This window comes from Ornithodoros turicata, chromosome 1 (assembly GCF_037126465.1).
Source record: "Ornithodoros turicata isolate Travis chromosome 1, ASM3712646v1, whole genome shotgun sequence".
NCBI lineage: Eukaryota > Metazoa > Arthropoda > Arachnida > Ixodida > Argasidae > Ornithodoros > Ornithodoros turicata.
In genome coordinates this window covers 44,742,938-44,759,121 of record NC_088201.1, presented here as the reverse complement: position 1 = coordinate 44,759,121, position 16,184 = coordinate 44,742,938, and the positions used below count along the sequence as shown (strand labels likewise).

The 16,184-nt window shown below is 41.6% G+C and overlaps 1 protein-coding gene across 8 annotated transcripts in view; it reads right to left on the bottom strand.

Moving 5' to 3' along the window:
• Positions 1-653: 653 nt before the first annotated feature.
• The window catches only part of LOC135378129 (probable phosphorylase b kinase regulatory subunit beta), a 42,833-nt gene continuing 27,302 nt past the window's right edge, over positions 654-16,184 (bottom strand). For all 8 annotated transcript variants that reach the window (XM_064611021.1, XM_064611023.1, XM_064611026.1 and 5 more), the window contains 12 exons: positions 14,034-14,124; positions 10,636-10,809; positions 9,262-9,388; positions 9,126-9,183; positions 8,435-8,525; positions 7,980-8,179; positions 6,950-7,004; positions 6,748-6,827; positions 6,539-6,671; positions 3,929-4,036; positions 3,780-3,854; positions 654-880 (listed from right to left, as the gene is read on the bottom strand). In XM_064611021.1, coding sequence (XP_064467091.1) covers positions 692-880; positions 3,780-3,854; positions 3,929-4,036; positions 6,539-6,671; positions 6,748-6,827; positions 6,950-7,004; positions 7,980-8,179; positions 8,435-8,525; positions 9,126-9,183; positions 9,262-9,388; positions 10,636-10,809; positions 14,034-14,124 — 1,381 coding nt within the window. In that variant the 3' untranslated portion in view covers positions 654-691. The remainder of the gene's footprint in view (positions 881-3,779; positions 3,855-3,928; positions 4,037-6,538; positions 6,672-6,747; positions 6,828-6,949; positions 7,005-7,979; positions 8,180-8,434; positions 8,526-9,125; positions 9,184-9,261; positions 9,389-10,635; positions 10,810-14,033; positions 14,125-16,184) is intronic.

The window sequence follows — 16,184 nt, the reverse complement described above, 5'->3', positions numbered from 1 at the left end:
GAATCGGCTTGAAATTTACCACAATGAAACACGAGTTCTACGCAGAAAGAGGAATTTTCCACCTGAATTGAGTAATGGACCTTTTTCACATACGCATCCTATCGTAGCGGTTCTCCAGCGAACCAGGCTCGAAGCGCGTCAAAACAAATCCACGTGTGTAGCACAAAGGACCAAAACTGGTGCGGAGTGGGGCCGACGAGCATGCGCCGTTCGTGCGGTCTCCCCACTGGTCCCCACTTCTGTCTTCCCCATACTGCGCCATCTAATGAAGACGGGGATAACCCTCTCCGGCGCCTCGAGGTCATGCGCATAAGCCGTTGCGAAACAGGTCCATTGGTGGAGTATGGCGTGGTAAACAGTATGGTAAACTTTTATATGTAGCTACCCTGTACTACTAGAAGGAGCTAACACATCCACTGGAAGTGCAAAACATCTCAAAAGGAGAGGCACACCAGGACCCAAATGAACAGAAAATTTAACTGTTGGCCCCCCCCAGGTCAGCTGGTATGTACATCACAAACATCTGTGTTATTTTATATTTTTACTGTGTACCTGTTTGATCTGTTAAATATACGAAGTACAAGCATTGACCATCATTACACTGTATTTTAAATAAAAAATGCCTGCAGAACAGACACATAATTAACATCAACTAAAAATTGTTCCTAAGACCTTTAATGTCCAATGGGGATTAGGAGATGTTGCACTCATCGATATCAACATTTTCAGTGCCCGATACCAGCAGTCGTGTCATGATTGCTCGAGAGAGGTAACATGAAGTTACAGAAGAAGGAGCACTAAAAAATGCTGTCATGTCCTTTGAATCAGACTTTGGAAGTTCTCGTTCTGCCTTGAAAACTTGTATGGCATCTTGTATTACCTGGAAGGGAGAATTGTTAAAAGAGGTCAAGAGGTTCTTGTCAATTACTGCTAAGATTGAATTGTGGCAGGAAGCTGATGTTATATCAATATCTCCTCATTTGTTCTCCAATTTACAAACACTCAGGGCAGTTTGTTACCACCAAACAAACAACAATTTGTCCATAACACAGTGCCACTCAATACAGAGTCCACTGTTTAAAAGTTTGTACAATTGCTACCTCCTTCATTAACATAAAACCTGTCATAACCAGTAAAACAGAATTCTCTTAATGTGAATCGCTCTTCAAAATGACACCAATTTACCTAATGCAAGGTACTACGCTGGTCACTTCTAACCAATCTCCCTCGCTCTGATAAGTGCTCAACTGACGGGCAACGCGGAAAGCAGGACTGGACTCGTCGAGGGGTGGTGAAGTGTTTGCTTCTATTGCTTGTTGTCTACACATGTACAAACAGAGCCTCACACAGACAAAAAGAAAAGTGCTTATCTGGAACTTTCCTGAATGATAGCATCCTGCCTCCCCTATATCAGTGCTTATCTTAGAAAAGAGTAGTGGCACTTACTAGGGGACTGGACACCCTAATGCTCTCGTTCTTGAAATACATTGCACGATGAAGGAAATCCGTTGCTAAAGCTCATAGAGGCTAGACAAAATAGTATTCATACAGGCTAGCCAAAGAAATAATAAAATAAAAGCTCAATGGCGCTCTTAAGCATTGTGTGTGACTGTCAAACTTAGGATGCCTGTAGAAACAAGCCCCTGTGTGGTTTAACTTCAACGGCTGAAAAAATAAAAAATAAAAATAAAAATAAAAATTGGCTAGGAAGCAAGCGAGCTGGTGATGATGATGCATAATGTAAAACCCCGAGACTAGGGAACACGAAGGGACAGACACAACACAAAGTCTCAAACACAGCTGAAAGTTTTACTTCACATACAAGAAATATATACACAACCAGAGGGAAGAGAAACAACCAGTTGAGGACAAAATAAAAGGTCAGTTCGGGAGAACGAGCGGTCTGCTCAAGGCCAGACCCAGGATTACGGATGGGTTGCTGACACAGTTCCCACAAGAGGTTATGCAAATGGTCTCTTTCAAAAGCCTTCTGTGAGGGTCCATTTCAGAAGCCTTTACAATTGTTTCATCCCATAGAGGGAAGCAATCTGAGCATTCTTCCAAATGCTTAACAATTTCGGAGTTTGGAGCTTTATTTTTTACTTTTAATGAATGCTCTCTCAAGCAATCATTTAAGCAACGTTTTGTCTGGCCAATATAACAGAAACCACAAGCTAGGGGGATCTGATAAACAACGTTTGAAGAAGAGGGGACGAATTTGTTCCGGTGATTCTTGCAGGTAACTTCAGGTTTGGCGAAAGGCGTGAGGCGGTCAAGACGGAAGTTGTTCTTGAAAACAAGGGTGACTTGAAATTTCTTTGCAACGGCCAACAAGTTGTGAGACACTTTGTGGAAGTAAGGTAACACCACACGTTTGGAGACAGAGGGCTTAGTTTCAGGCGAACCAGGAAGCAAGATGTTTAACAAAACATTTAAAGCACCAAGTAACATGTGATGGGGGTAACCAGCATCACTCAAACGGAGAAGCTGACTCTCTGCAGAGGGAAGGATATGATGACAACTTCGTGTTGTGTCTGTCCCTTCGTGTTCCCTAGTCTCGGGGTTTTACATTATGCAAAAATTGCCAGTCAAAACGAAAAAAAGAGGAACCATTTGGTTAGTTTGCATGTCGCTGTGTAATGTTAGTTGATAGCATGCTCCTTTTCCAGGTCCACTCAACAACCCCTCGCAGTCACAAAGCCAAATCAAAGTTCTCGAGTGACCTGAAGCAACAAATTATTTAATCATCTTGACAGAGTACAGTACAGCAGAGTACAGTAAGTTCAGTATCATTCATGAAAGTCCCAGATTAGCAGTTTTCATGTGTCTGTGCGTGTGTGTCTGCAGGGTGTTCCACGAGAGGATGTCACTCAATTCCTAAAAATAGGTTTTACTTCAAAAAATGATAAAACTACTTGGAATACACTCATGCAGACTCTTGCCACAGAGTGAGGCCATTTGCATTTGTGTCACACATTAATTAAGCTAATTTGCGTAATTAAACTAAATTTTTAAAACAAATTAATTAATTAATTAATTAAAATCGAAAAAATCCAGCATTTTTCTTCCTGAATTCGGAAGCCTATGGCTATAACATACTATTCCAATCTAGCTCTAGCTTAGCTCAGCTTAGCTCTATAATGGACCCCCTCAACATGCCAGATGGTACGTGATACATAACAACATCATATCCCAGGCAGAAAAAAAAAATCATGTGGTCACCGCAGAGAAAGAGATGCTGAGATGCAGAGAAAGAGATGAGAGAAGAGAGAACTGATGTGGCGTGTCACCCCCCCTTCCGTAGGATCACCCGGTGTGGACCGCACCCCCGAGTGACGCCATTGGCAGAAGCACTTAACATTTTTCTGTTATAAGCATGAGTGAAAATAACACTTACCAAACATTATTATATTACATAAACGAGTATTATTTACCATACTATTTTCTTTCATTTTGATGTCATTTAGTGGTTAACTATAGGGCAGAATGATATATTGGCAATGCCACGTTGACTGTAGAAATGGCTATAAACGTATACCTTGAGTGTAACCTCTCCACCCACCGAGGAGCTCAGACGCGGCATGACACCGTGACACCATGAGTATGAGGTGTAAAGAAGTTTACAGCATAGTGGGATCATGTGATCGGTGCATCATGTTATGTACAAAGGGTATTTACGGGTACATAAATTTACGGGTACGTTGGTCACTACTATGTGTGTGATGCCATTTCCTATTGCAACTGAGTCTCAGGTACACCATAAAAGACAAAAGACTTACAGAATCCAGGTCCACCTTATCAAGAAATGAGAATTCTGGATTCCGCCTTAGTATGACATCGATGACCATAAGGAGCTAAATGAGAAAATTAACAAGTTGTAATAGGCAAAACCATATAAATACAGTAGCAAAAGAGATGTGGAGCATACTTCAACCATGACATGTCTGTATTCTGGAAGGACAATGTGACTGAGCAGCTTTTCCACTTGTAATGCAAAGTTGAGGTCATAGATTGTCAGGTCACTCAGAGTAGGTTGCTGCAGTTAAAAGCAGAAATGCCTTTAGTGCACTTGGGAAAACTACATGGAACTACATACATGAAACTAAAAATAGAATATAAATATACGACATAAATAAAAATAAAATATTTTTACACATATGTACCAATTCCTGAAGTGATGATACACCATTGCCCAAAGTGCAACATATAAGAATTAACATGAAAACAAAATGCCTGTATGTATCAATTACTTACTCTAAAGTAAACTTTGTCAAAGAAGCTTTGTCCCAAAGAAGTGTATCTCCATTCTGTCATTATAGTTTTACAATAGGATTAGTGAAGTCAGTGAAGGTTACTCCGGCTGAAAATCCGGCATCTCTTTGCGTTTGACAAGAAGTGACTTTTGCCCTATGTGAAGTGTGTAGAAAATAGCTGCATTCTACATAAATTTTGCCACTGACTGACTTTATGTGAACGCTGTCATGTTCTGGCCACCTCTACTAGTCTAGCTCCCTCAGTCATGTATTTGGGACCTTGTGGTCAGCTGACAGCTCCGCATCGATTCTTACCTAGTTCATGGGCAAGAAATGTAGAGGCCTCTGATATAGTGGAAGAACAGCGGAATCAGAGGATAGCAAAAGAGGGGAGGCATACCACACAGTGCTACAAAAATACACAAAAAATAACTGAGAAAAGAATCAAATATCACCTTTATAAACACAACCGAAAGTGAGGTCATTATTCACAAATTTTTGTTGCCCTTCTGTGTTGAAGTTTTGTGTCATTAATGTAGACAAAAATACTTGTGGGAATTTTGTAAATTCCCTTCAAATGGACTCACAAGCAGAGAGTCGAACCGAACCCCAACCTGAACTGAAAACTGTTATTAACCATTATTTTTAGCCCAACCGGAACTGAACCGAATTGAAACTTGTGGCACCATCTTGTAGCTGAACCAGAACTAAACAGTTAAAAAAATTTTGGTAACTGGTTTAAAAAACGGTTCACACCTACCCAGATTACCGACTGTGGGAGAAATTTAAAATGCTACGTAGAGTGTGACTGATGAATGCCAACGACTTTCATATGCCACACGTTGAAATTTGCCACAGAAGAACCACGATTTAATTCTTACTCTGTGGGCAAAAAATTGCATAATTATGTAGCCTTATTTCATCAAATACACAAAGAGCACACAATCACGTAGACTGTTGTATTCAGAGCCTTCCGGAGCTGAACTGGAACTGAACCCTTATGGTCGAACCCAAACAGAACTGATAACATTTTCGGTTTGACTCTCTGCTCACAAGATGCACTACACATGGTATGTATATGATACCCTATTCATGGTCATTATTAGGGCGCAGGGCTTAATGCATAAAAACCTTCCAAAATATGCATGCAAATATGCGGCACAAATGTCTAAATATGCACAAAATATGCAGAAATATAATGCCGGGAATGTTGCTTCAGAAGCTTTTGCATTGCTTGGAAATGTATAAACACGTAATTTGTCTAAAAACCATTCTACAATTGAAAACTCACATTCCTTATTGGACGTTGGGATAGCATGTTCACGCATGCACACTCAGGTATTCCTCATTGGCCATCGCAGTATGCTACCATATCCATGCTCAGGTTTTCCAAAGTGCACATACACATTTTTGCGTGTGATGATTAAGAACTTTCTAGTATGCCAGTTAAGAAAGGCATGTACTATGAAAATGTGTGTCCTATGTTGCTGGATGCGCATATGCTATGTGTAGAAAGCCCTTCTTTGTGCTGTTCATTGCATTCGAGAACTGCAATACTTTGAGTACCCCATTTTGATCAAGCACAACTGCAAGCATCTCCAAGAGAGAGTTTCCAGACTCCAGCTTTTTATGCAAGTAGGAGGAAATGAGCACGACTGTGCGCTAAGTCATTTTTTACGCCAATGTCATTAAAAAGGTGTAACTGAAACACGGGTGTCGGGCATATGACCTCCGTTTCAAAATGATAGAGCAGTGGCAAAAAACAAAAACAAACGTTAGAAAAATGATTCAAATGATGCCGAAATATGACATAATATGCAACCAAATGGTGCCGAAATATGACAGTCATATTATGTGATGCTCAGGAAGAAATATGCCAAAATATGTAATTATATGATGCACAACACATTGTGGATTTATGTCCTTGTTATTGGTAATGTGTGGAGAAATGTTAAGATCTGTTGGGACGCATAAAAATAATATGCATTGTATGCATCTAAAAATATGCATTTTGCATGAACTCCCATTCCGTGTTTATTATGTATTTACAATTTTGAGTAATCTTCTTTGGTACACTGACTGACACACAAAAAAGTCATATTTTCCAGAGCTTAAACATGGCATTATAGAGAGGAATACAGAGGAAAGAGAACATATCGGGAAGCACTAAAGTTTTAACCACCTTTTAAAGTTTACCATGTCCCTTCTCAGCATGACTCACGAGCTCAGGTACATCATGCACTATTATAAGGCAGACATTACATAAATAAATGTCAGAGACAGACCTGTGGCAAATGATGTCCCATGACAACAATGCCACCAGGCATGCGTGTCATGACGTCCCACACCCGGTCAAAGAAATCTTTTGGCACCCGACACAATGCTCCTTCAATCTGCCTACGGCGGTACTGGGACATGCTACAATAAACCAAAAGTAACATTAACATTCTGACACTGAAATAGCAATCTTAATAGCTAATGAACACATATTTACACAATGTGAGGGTCATCTCGCAGCGTAAATACACTATGAACCACCTTTCGAAGTTCATTTGGTGAGAGGCTTTCAAGAGGCTGCACAAGGAAACAAAAGGAAAACATGAAAAGGTACCATAGCATAGTGAACCAGACATACATGCAGGTTCATATTTTTCTGTAAACAAGCAAACAACTTTAAGGTTATAAGAGAACCTTACTGGTGGGTTGTTATCTGTGAACTTCAAGTACAAGTTCATTGCATGAATAATTGACCTGTAAAATATGAAATGTTATGAAGATATAAAACCTACATTTGTGTTGCTCTTTGTACTAGTGTCTAACTTAGGACTGCATCAGGCTTCACAAAAATTTCCCAGCTGAATAATTCGTAAACGGCTAAAACTATTGAAGAACCTTTTTTTTTTTTTAGCATCCTTACGCACATTGGCCATGGCCATTAATTAAATGAAGGTCAGAACTTTTAAATTTTACTTCGGATGCTTTCGGCACCTGTGCCGTGGCTATCGGGACCTTTAGCAAAAAATATTTAAAAAACAAAACAAAACATGTCAACACTTAGTGATTTTATCCAGTAATTAATTGGTTTCGGTTTGCATATTTCTAGTGTGGAGCTGTGCAGCAATGCACTCTTTTGTCCATCTCTCCAGCACCCAACTGCATGTTCATTTGCCTGGTTCACACACGAGGGTGACAAGCAATGATACAGTGCATGGTACTAACTCGTAGATCATACTGATGACGGAAGGGGCAATGAAGGGAAGGGGCAATGGGGAGAAGAGAAAAAGGTAAAGAGAAGCAAACCCCTAGAAGTGGGGCACATTTGTTGTACTCGATACTCAAGACTTTCTTCTCTTCAATGTACATAATCCCTCAGGAATCCAAGAAGTCTACAAGATATTGTAAGCTCTGCATATTGCTGCAACTGTTGTTACTATCATGTTACTTATTTTTTTTTTTGCAGGTGATTTCAAAGTATATTACTACCAGCATTAGCTTCTGGTACTATAACTTCTCAGTATCTATTCGCTCATTAATCTTTCCACTGCCTCAGTGATTCCCACTAACTATGATGAAGTTGCAATTAATTGCACTTAACTGATGTAGACCCCTTCACAAAGATGTAGCAATATTCTCATTAACTACCACCATTTGACATCATAGTCACATATAGCTTCCATGTGAGGGAGTCTATGAGGCCTGTCAAACATAAATCCAAAGCTCCCTTACCCGGTGCGTATCTTTAGGATACCGTTAAACAGCTTGGGAGTGGTGGAGATCAAGCGTCCAATGTAGACAATCACCTCCTGAAGCAGCACCGCGTCGTAAACATGGTCTTTGCACTGGTTATATATAATACTTTTTATCTCCTTTGGTGTCAGTGGCTTATCTAGGACCGCTTCTTCTTTGCCAAACACACCCACTGTGATCTAGAAAATATTCTTGTGGCATTAGTACAGTCTGACATTACAGTTTAGTTTACAAAGGCACACTTCTGTCTATCATAACCTTGTTGCAATAAAAACCAAATGCATATTTGGGAATTCCATTATGGTTCGTGGCATTTGAAAAATTACAGAACCATTCATCAAATATCAACCATTCAAACAATAAAGCAGCATAAAAAGAAGCAAGTCAGTGGATGAGCAAACGCTTATTACAGTTATTACTGTACTTGTTATTACCTGTTTGCCATTGACCAAGATTGCTGTAATATATGGGCTCAGGCTGTCCACCACTTTTCCCAAAATACTTGAGCAGTAACGAACAACAGACCTACACAAATGCAAGAACAAAACAAGAGTACACATACTAGTCTCATATGCAACTATTACTGATCCCCTCAAAAACTCTATGCAATTATTGCTTCGAAATAATAGCTTCTAACAAGTTAGGTTACTAGCGTTGCATAAAAGTGGGATTGTAATGGGTAATGTAATAGAGAAATGATGTGGTGCAGTTGCCAACACTCAAGCAAGGTTACAGCCCCTGGCAGCACAGGTGCACAGCACCTGCCCAAGTTAAAAATTCTGATCGAGTCAAATTGGACACTCAATGGGATTCAATGGGACTCAATAGGCTTTCTGTGTGTTCCCAACTGGACCCAATTGTAACCAAAAGGTTCTGTGTTGTCCAATTGGCCATCCAACACCACTGTGCTTCTTTTCACAAATGGGAGAAGTTTACGTTCCAAACAAACAAGCAGAGAAAACAGGTGCCTAGGCGTTCTTAAATGTGCATAAACCACGTAACTAGCAATCCATATGCAGCACGCTACTGAAGTGTTGGCATCAATTAATGTGAATTGTTAATGTATCAATTATTTATCTGATTAAAGAGGTATCTCAAAGAAGGCAAAGCCAAAGTAGCACCTACCAGTGACGCAGTGCTCCGGCCTGTCTTGTCAATTTTTCTAACCTATCTTTCAGCATGACTAGAGGAGAGTACAGAGTAATATTAGATCTCACATTTCTCCTGCAAACATGATGCTTCTAGCTTCTATATGACTTGCCTCCTTCTATCAACATGTTTGGGTTCACCCTTGACCACAATATACCAAGGAGTTGACTTTGACCATGCAAGGTGTCTACATGCTTCAGTGTCTCGATGATCTCATTGTTTGACTTTGCCTGAAAGGGCTGTACATACACACCAAGGAAAATGAAACATATATAATATACATGGACAACATGGACACATCTTAAGGAGCATGATATTGTATGTAGAAAAAGAAACGTACTGAAGTACGACACTGTAAACACGAAAGAAAAAAAGAAAAATTCAAAATTTCAAGCATAGTGTATTTTACGTAGAGATATGTAATCATCAGGATGTAGTATGCAGGATGCTTCACCAGAACAATGAACTTTGATAGATACACTGAATAATAAAAAAAGATGAGAATCTTGTCAATAACATTCAGCAGTCCTGCGTAACACTTTGGTGCAGTGTCCACCTTCAGTACGACAAACTGATCAAATTTAGCACGTAAGGGAGCATTGCCAGGCTATCTGAATGTGATGCCAAGGTGGGTGCATGTGGGGGAGGAGGAAGCAGATGATGACTGGCAGCAATGGTGGTTTCGGGGGTGTGGTGCGAAATGCATTCAGCAGCAGTTTTGAATGAGATTGGAAATCTATCAATACACATTCACACCAATGATGTCGCCACATGCCACCACACATGATTTAGCAGACTGGCAACCGAGGGAAGCAGCTTCATCGGCCCGCAAGGTTTAACATCTCTCTTGCACGATGGGATTGCATGCTGCACTCATGCTTTTTATGGAGCATTTTTGTTAGTGTGAAAGGAAGCTAGGCGACAGGTTCACTGCTCTGCTTCAGATGCGGGATGAGCAGTGCCAAATACAACCATAAAAAGAAACTAAGAAAAACGAAAACGCGCGCTTCACTACTGGGTGACTGACATGATGTCGCAGACTGGAAGCCAAGGGAACTGGCTTCTCTGACCTACGACATTGAAAGCTCCCTTGTGCACCAGGATTGCGTGCTGCACTTGTACATTTTGTGCAAATGTGTATCCCAGGGCATGTATTTCTAATGTCTACTCCACCCAGACTCTTTTTCTTCCCCTCTTTTCAGAGCCCTTCCATGGCTCCATGGAACATTTTAGCACTATGTTTCTACCATGTTAAAAATAAGTAGTAATGAAACATACTTGGGCTAGCAATTTGAAACTCCAATTAAGAAAATCATAGGCAGATTTACGTTCAATTCAGATTTAAGTCCTAGTGGAAAGAGGCAGAAACACTCCTGAATGGAATGTAAGTATATTAATAATGATATTAATTTTTTTACAGTTCAGTCCATTTATTAAAATTCAATATGAAGTTAACTTAAACACCCAACATGTAACAGGTACTCACAGAGTAGTCATAGGATGGTTCACTGTATGCAATAGCTTTAGGCACTTCTGTCAGGCTCTGGTAACCTGTTGTTGGGTGTTCCAGCTGCTGGAGAGCTTCAAACCTAGGCAAGGCCTCATGAGGAAGCAAGTGGAGGAAATCCAGGTGCTCAATGCATGATGAAGAGATCAGATTCTGTTTCATTAAGAGAACACAATCACCTTACAAAAAATTCTTTTCTACGGCAGGAATGCAAATGCTCTAGAGTTTGAGTACTAGATGAGCCTGAATACCAAGTCACTCCAATCAAGCAGCTTACCAGATACATTGTTCTCATTCAATTGGCTTACTAGATTTATGCATTCTTGTTCTATATGGTATTGGTGGCAGCATGGCATACTGCAAATTTTGCAGCCCCAATTTTTTACAAACTGGGCAGGCAATTATCAATGGCCACTAAATTTCACGAATTCTGGATGCCACTATATTTGGCTTGATTGGTTTGCTTCATGAGGCCCATGACTGCACGCACTGCATTGTGCGTGCTTGTGCTGCAAAGTAGTTCAACTGCTTAATAGTAACCTGTGCGACCAGCTGTTTGAAGCTGTTTAAAAATAAGTTTGCAATTGTACATATTTTTTTAAGTGTCAATGCTTGATTGAAGATTTTTGTGCACCCTTAAGATTAGCGAATTTTTCAATTTTCAAAACTGATGAAAATTAGGGCTTTGCAAACATTAATGGTTTACAGTATTGCTCTGCAACAGTAACTGTCATAGGTAGAGCAAGGCAATTTAATGTGTGCTACTTATTGTTAGGCATACATCATCTGCATTTTTAGAGGTATGAAACAACGAGGCAGGTTTGTTCAGAAGACGAATGAGATAGAGAAGGGATCAGTGAGTTCACATTACTGAATCTTCTCCAGTGGGGTAGAGCAAAATGTGCACTACCTAGAGACTACTCATGGTTACACTCATATTGACAAAGCAGGTTGTTGCACTGCTTGCAGATGTCGATGGTTCTGTTGCATGTGGCCTTACAGACCATGTCATACAATGGCATCTTGTGATGTGATCTTACATCGGCACATGCTCTGCAAAAACCAGTTGCAAATTGTTTCGTTTCAACTGCGGAATCACTCCAATACCAGAGATTCCTGACAGTTTTGACACATATGTGTCTCCCATCTTACCCCCCCCCCCCCCCCTTTTTTTGTGCACATACTATGGTAATTTGTGCCCATCCAATTAGAACTGAAGAACACAAGAGACCTTTGAAATATAAGTATATATGTATGTATATATACACACGCACTGTTGTGCCGCACTGTTGTGCCCTGTTATACGCACTGTTGTGCCGACCCAAGATCGTGTCACTTCCCTACGCCAGGCTGACGAGCTCCAAGTAGAGCGAAACAGCTGTCCTTGGCTGGGAGTGCACGATCAAATTGTAAACATATGCTCAGCGTGCAGCTACAGAGCTTCGGCTATTTTTTTACTTTTTATATGTACTTGCTGGCTTGCACTGCGGCCTCCACAGGTGGCGTCGTCACCGTGGAACATTGACGTCTCGCCGAGACGCACTGTTGTGCCGACCCAAGATCGTGTCACTTCCCTACGCCAGGCTGACGAGCTCCAAGTAGAGCGAAACAGCTGTCCTTGGCTGGGAGTGCACGATCAAATTGTAAACATATGCTCAGCGTGCAGCTACAGAGCTTCGGCTATTTTTTTACTTTTTATATGTACTTGCTGGCTTGCACTGCGGCCTCCACAGGTGGCGTCGTCACCGTGGAACATTGACGTCTCGCCGAGACGCACTGTTGTGCCGACCCAAGATCGTGTCACTTCCCTACGCCAGGCTGACGAGCTCCAAGTAGAGCGAAACAGCTGTCCTTGGCTGGGAGTGCACGATCAAATTGTAAACATATGCTCAGCGTGCAGCTACAGAGCTTCGGCTATTTTTTTACTTTTTATATGTACTTGCTGGCTTGCACTGCGGCCTCCACAGGTGGCGTCGTCACCGTGGAACATTGACGTCTCGCCGAGACGCACTGTTGTGCCGACCCAAGATCGTGTCACTTCCCTACGCCAGGCTGACGAGCTCCAAGTAGAGCGAAACAGCTGTCCTTGGCTGGGAGTGCACGATCAAATTGTAAATGTATGTATATATATATATATATATAAGTATATAGGTAATATATATTGATTTCAAATTCCCATATAGGCATACGCATGAATGTCATGCACTTGAAATAGCATTGCCACTGAGGTGCGAGTCCTCTACGTCATAAGTAGCCACTATCGGATGGGGCTGCGACACACTACCGTTGCTTCTGTCAACCACAATTGCGAAGACGCATCGTCTCAGGCTCTCCAACATTGCATTTTGCATGACCGCAGCCATTTCGCCCATGATGGCAGTGGTCTTCGTCCGTCCACAGCGGTGGCGCATCACTTGGTCACATTTTGGGAATTTTCCCGAACAACAGTCATACGTGGTCTCTTACGTTCCACGGCTGGTTGTACTCAACTAGAAAACTTGTGAAAAGGCACTTGGCACGTAAGACGAACACGTGCAAGTATTTCTTTTGTTTGGAGAGCCCCACCAGAGGAGACAAACCTACCGTACGAGAATGGACTGACGACATATAGGTAGCACGTTTTCACAAGAAACACGGACACAATGAAACGCGCGACCTGCCACGACCTCCAGCCATGGATGGTCATGCCGCGAAACACGTGTTACGGGCTGCCTAATTCTTCAGGAATACGTTTGCGCAGCTTTTAAAAGAAAATGAGAGAAGAAAAGACCAAGGCCCCAATTTTCCGGGAGATTGGAGGGCATGACCATACAATCGGGAGACTGAATGAAATTTGGCAGTCTCCCGGATAATCCGGGAGAGTTGGCAGGTATGCATGTGTTTAGAAATAATGCGCTCTAAAAACTCAATGTTAAGGGCACCGTATGATAATTCAATACCAAGGACAGATCTTCGTTGTACGAAGAGACAGACCATTGAGAAAAACAGAATTATTGTTCTATATGTCGTAGTTGCACAAACCACGGAACAAACTTTAGCACCCTGTTCTGACGTCAGAGAAGAAAGTGTTTTGGCCATTTCTATTGCTTCTCATAAGCATGTGACCTCCGCTGCGGCCATGTCACTACACTAAAAGCTTCCGGAGGAAATGAAATGAGTTCCGGTATTGCCAGCACCAATTTTCTATTACCCTTTCGTCTGCCAAACTTGAACTGTTGCATCACATTGCTGCAAATAACCGTATTTTACATTTGCCTGCATTTACTTGGGACGAAGTGTCACAATGCCTTTAAGTATAATTTTAATGGTATACAGCAATGGGATTCTTACTGGGTCATGAAACATCACTGCGTAAATAAGAACTGCTATTGCATTACCTGAAGCCTGCCCATTCTCACTTTCAGTCCGTCACAGTGCCCCTTTTTCAGCATGGCTAGAAGATCTAGCAATTCCTTGAAATGAGCGTCCCTGTAAAATAATTTGATCAAGCTGTACCAATAAAAAACAGGCTTCCTTAGGTGTCGCAGCTGACACTTTTAGCATGTCTTAGCATAGCAACATTAGCATAGGAAGTGAAGCAGTGTCAGGTTTTCACATGCTAGGAAATGTGTCACAATATTATAAATATCACATTCGCGTGACATAATAACATATTACGCCTAGAAGGGTGCACAAGCTGTGCATGTCATCACCTGTGTCACTGTACGCATGTCTTGCTTGCAGAGAACACTGCATACAGAGTGTCTTTCTAGCTTATTTCAATTCAATCCAATTCAATATTTTATTTTCCTTTCGGTTGGAAGGGGAAGCAAAAAGCCGAGGAGGCTTGACTAAGGTTCCCCTCTCAATGTACACCGTACAGCAGCAGTACAAAATGACAAAGTAACAAAATACAAAGTAACGAACTGAAATGCATAATGAGGTAAAGTGATTAGTCCATGTTTAGAATGAAGCTAGTGAGGTTCTTTTTGGTCATTAATAAAGTATCTGGTGTAATTCTAACATATTGATTAAAGATGAAAGCGGTAAAGTTTGCCATTACAGTGCAAACCACTTATAACGTAACCTCTTATAGTGCGGCACCGCATATAACATGCTTTTTGTGACCCCCAGGTTGCGCCCCATAGAACAGTGGTACCCAAAGTGTGGTCCGTGTACCCCGAGAGTCCCCGAGTGTGCTTGTGGGTGTCCACGATGATTGAAGACAGCCCGAAGACTGTCTTGGCGACGCACGAATCTGAACCGAAATATCGAATACACTATCAAATCGAAATATACTACCTTCTCATTTCCTGCATAAAGGTGCCTTGTTTGTTTGTTGTTTTTCCTTTTCTTTGTTCACATCCCTTATTTATGTCAACATGAATCGTACTTAACGGGTGTCCTTGAATGGATTCTCAGTGGTTTTGGGGGTCCGACACAACAAGAAGTTTGAGAAACGCTGCCATAAAACGTAATGCATATGCATACCAGTTATGGTGCGGTCAGTGTAAGAAGTGAGGAATCCACAGAGCAGCTTGGGTGGAAAGCGCGTCTGCACATGGCACACAGTGCCACGACCTGCGCAGGTACGGGCGGACAGAGCAAAGAAAGGACTGGAAGTGGTTCGCACCAGAGAACAGTAACGACAGCATTTTCGTTTCTGGAACATTTTTGTTTCCGTTATTCAATTTCGGTACTGACCACTCAATTTCATTTCCGTTACATTTCTGTTACTGTTTCCGGTAATGAGATGCTTGGTGGGGAGCTATGAACGTATATCACGTTCAACCCTGTAGGCACTGGGCTAACGCAGTTTTAATTTTTAAAGCTCTGAATGAGATCACACTCTGTTACTCTTTCTACTACTTTCCTTGTATGTATACACTTGCCCAAAACGCAAAAGCATGACAGTCCGAGCACTGCCCGAGCACATTATCAAGGCAGGTGTGCATTTCCATCGCCCTTTCTGAAACCATGTCTTGTATTGTCCATTCATCAACATGGTATGTATTTGAAGGCCGGCATTATCGCAGCGCACCTACAATTGGAACCCAGAGTCAGAGAAGATCGAGAATGGTCTGCTGTTCCTTCTGACCAGCCGTAGGCAGGCGTTCTTCAAAGTATTAGCATCCATGGGAATTGTAATTAACTGCTTGTTGAATGTCAGTTTTGCTTGTTTCGGGCAACTACCAGGTGCTAATGCTGAGTCACTCTGAAAGTGCCGCTTGCTTTCGCAACTTCCTCCTATTCTTTCAGCTGCTGATTAATATTGGTATGCGTACATTTTATACGCTTTCTAAGGTTCCCAGCATGCTGGCCCTGTCAACAAGACAAATTATACGATATTCGTGATATTGTGAGACTATGCTTAATTGGCACTATCAGTTGTGCCATGTCATGTGTGTGACCCCCGCTTACCTTCAGTTTCGCTTGGCAGTCCCCAACATTGCACTCACTTACGTTATCAGTGATTTGGTATGTAAAGTCCTTGAGCACATTGGACTCTTCCTTCCTTCCTCGTCCCGCACTCATCTTTCCTTGCGCCA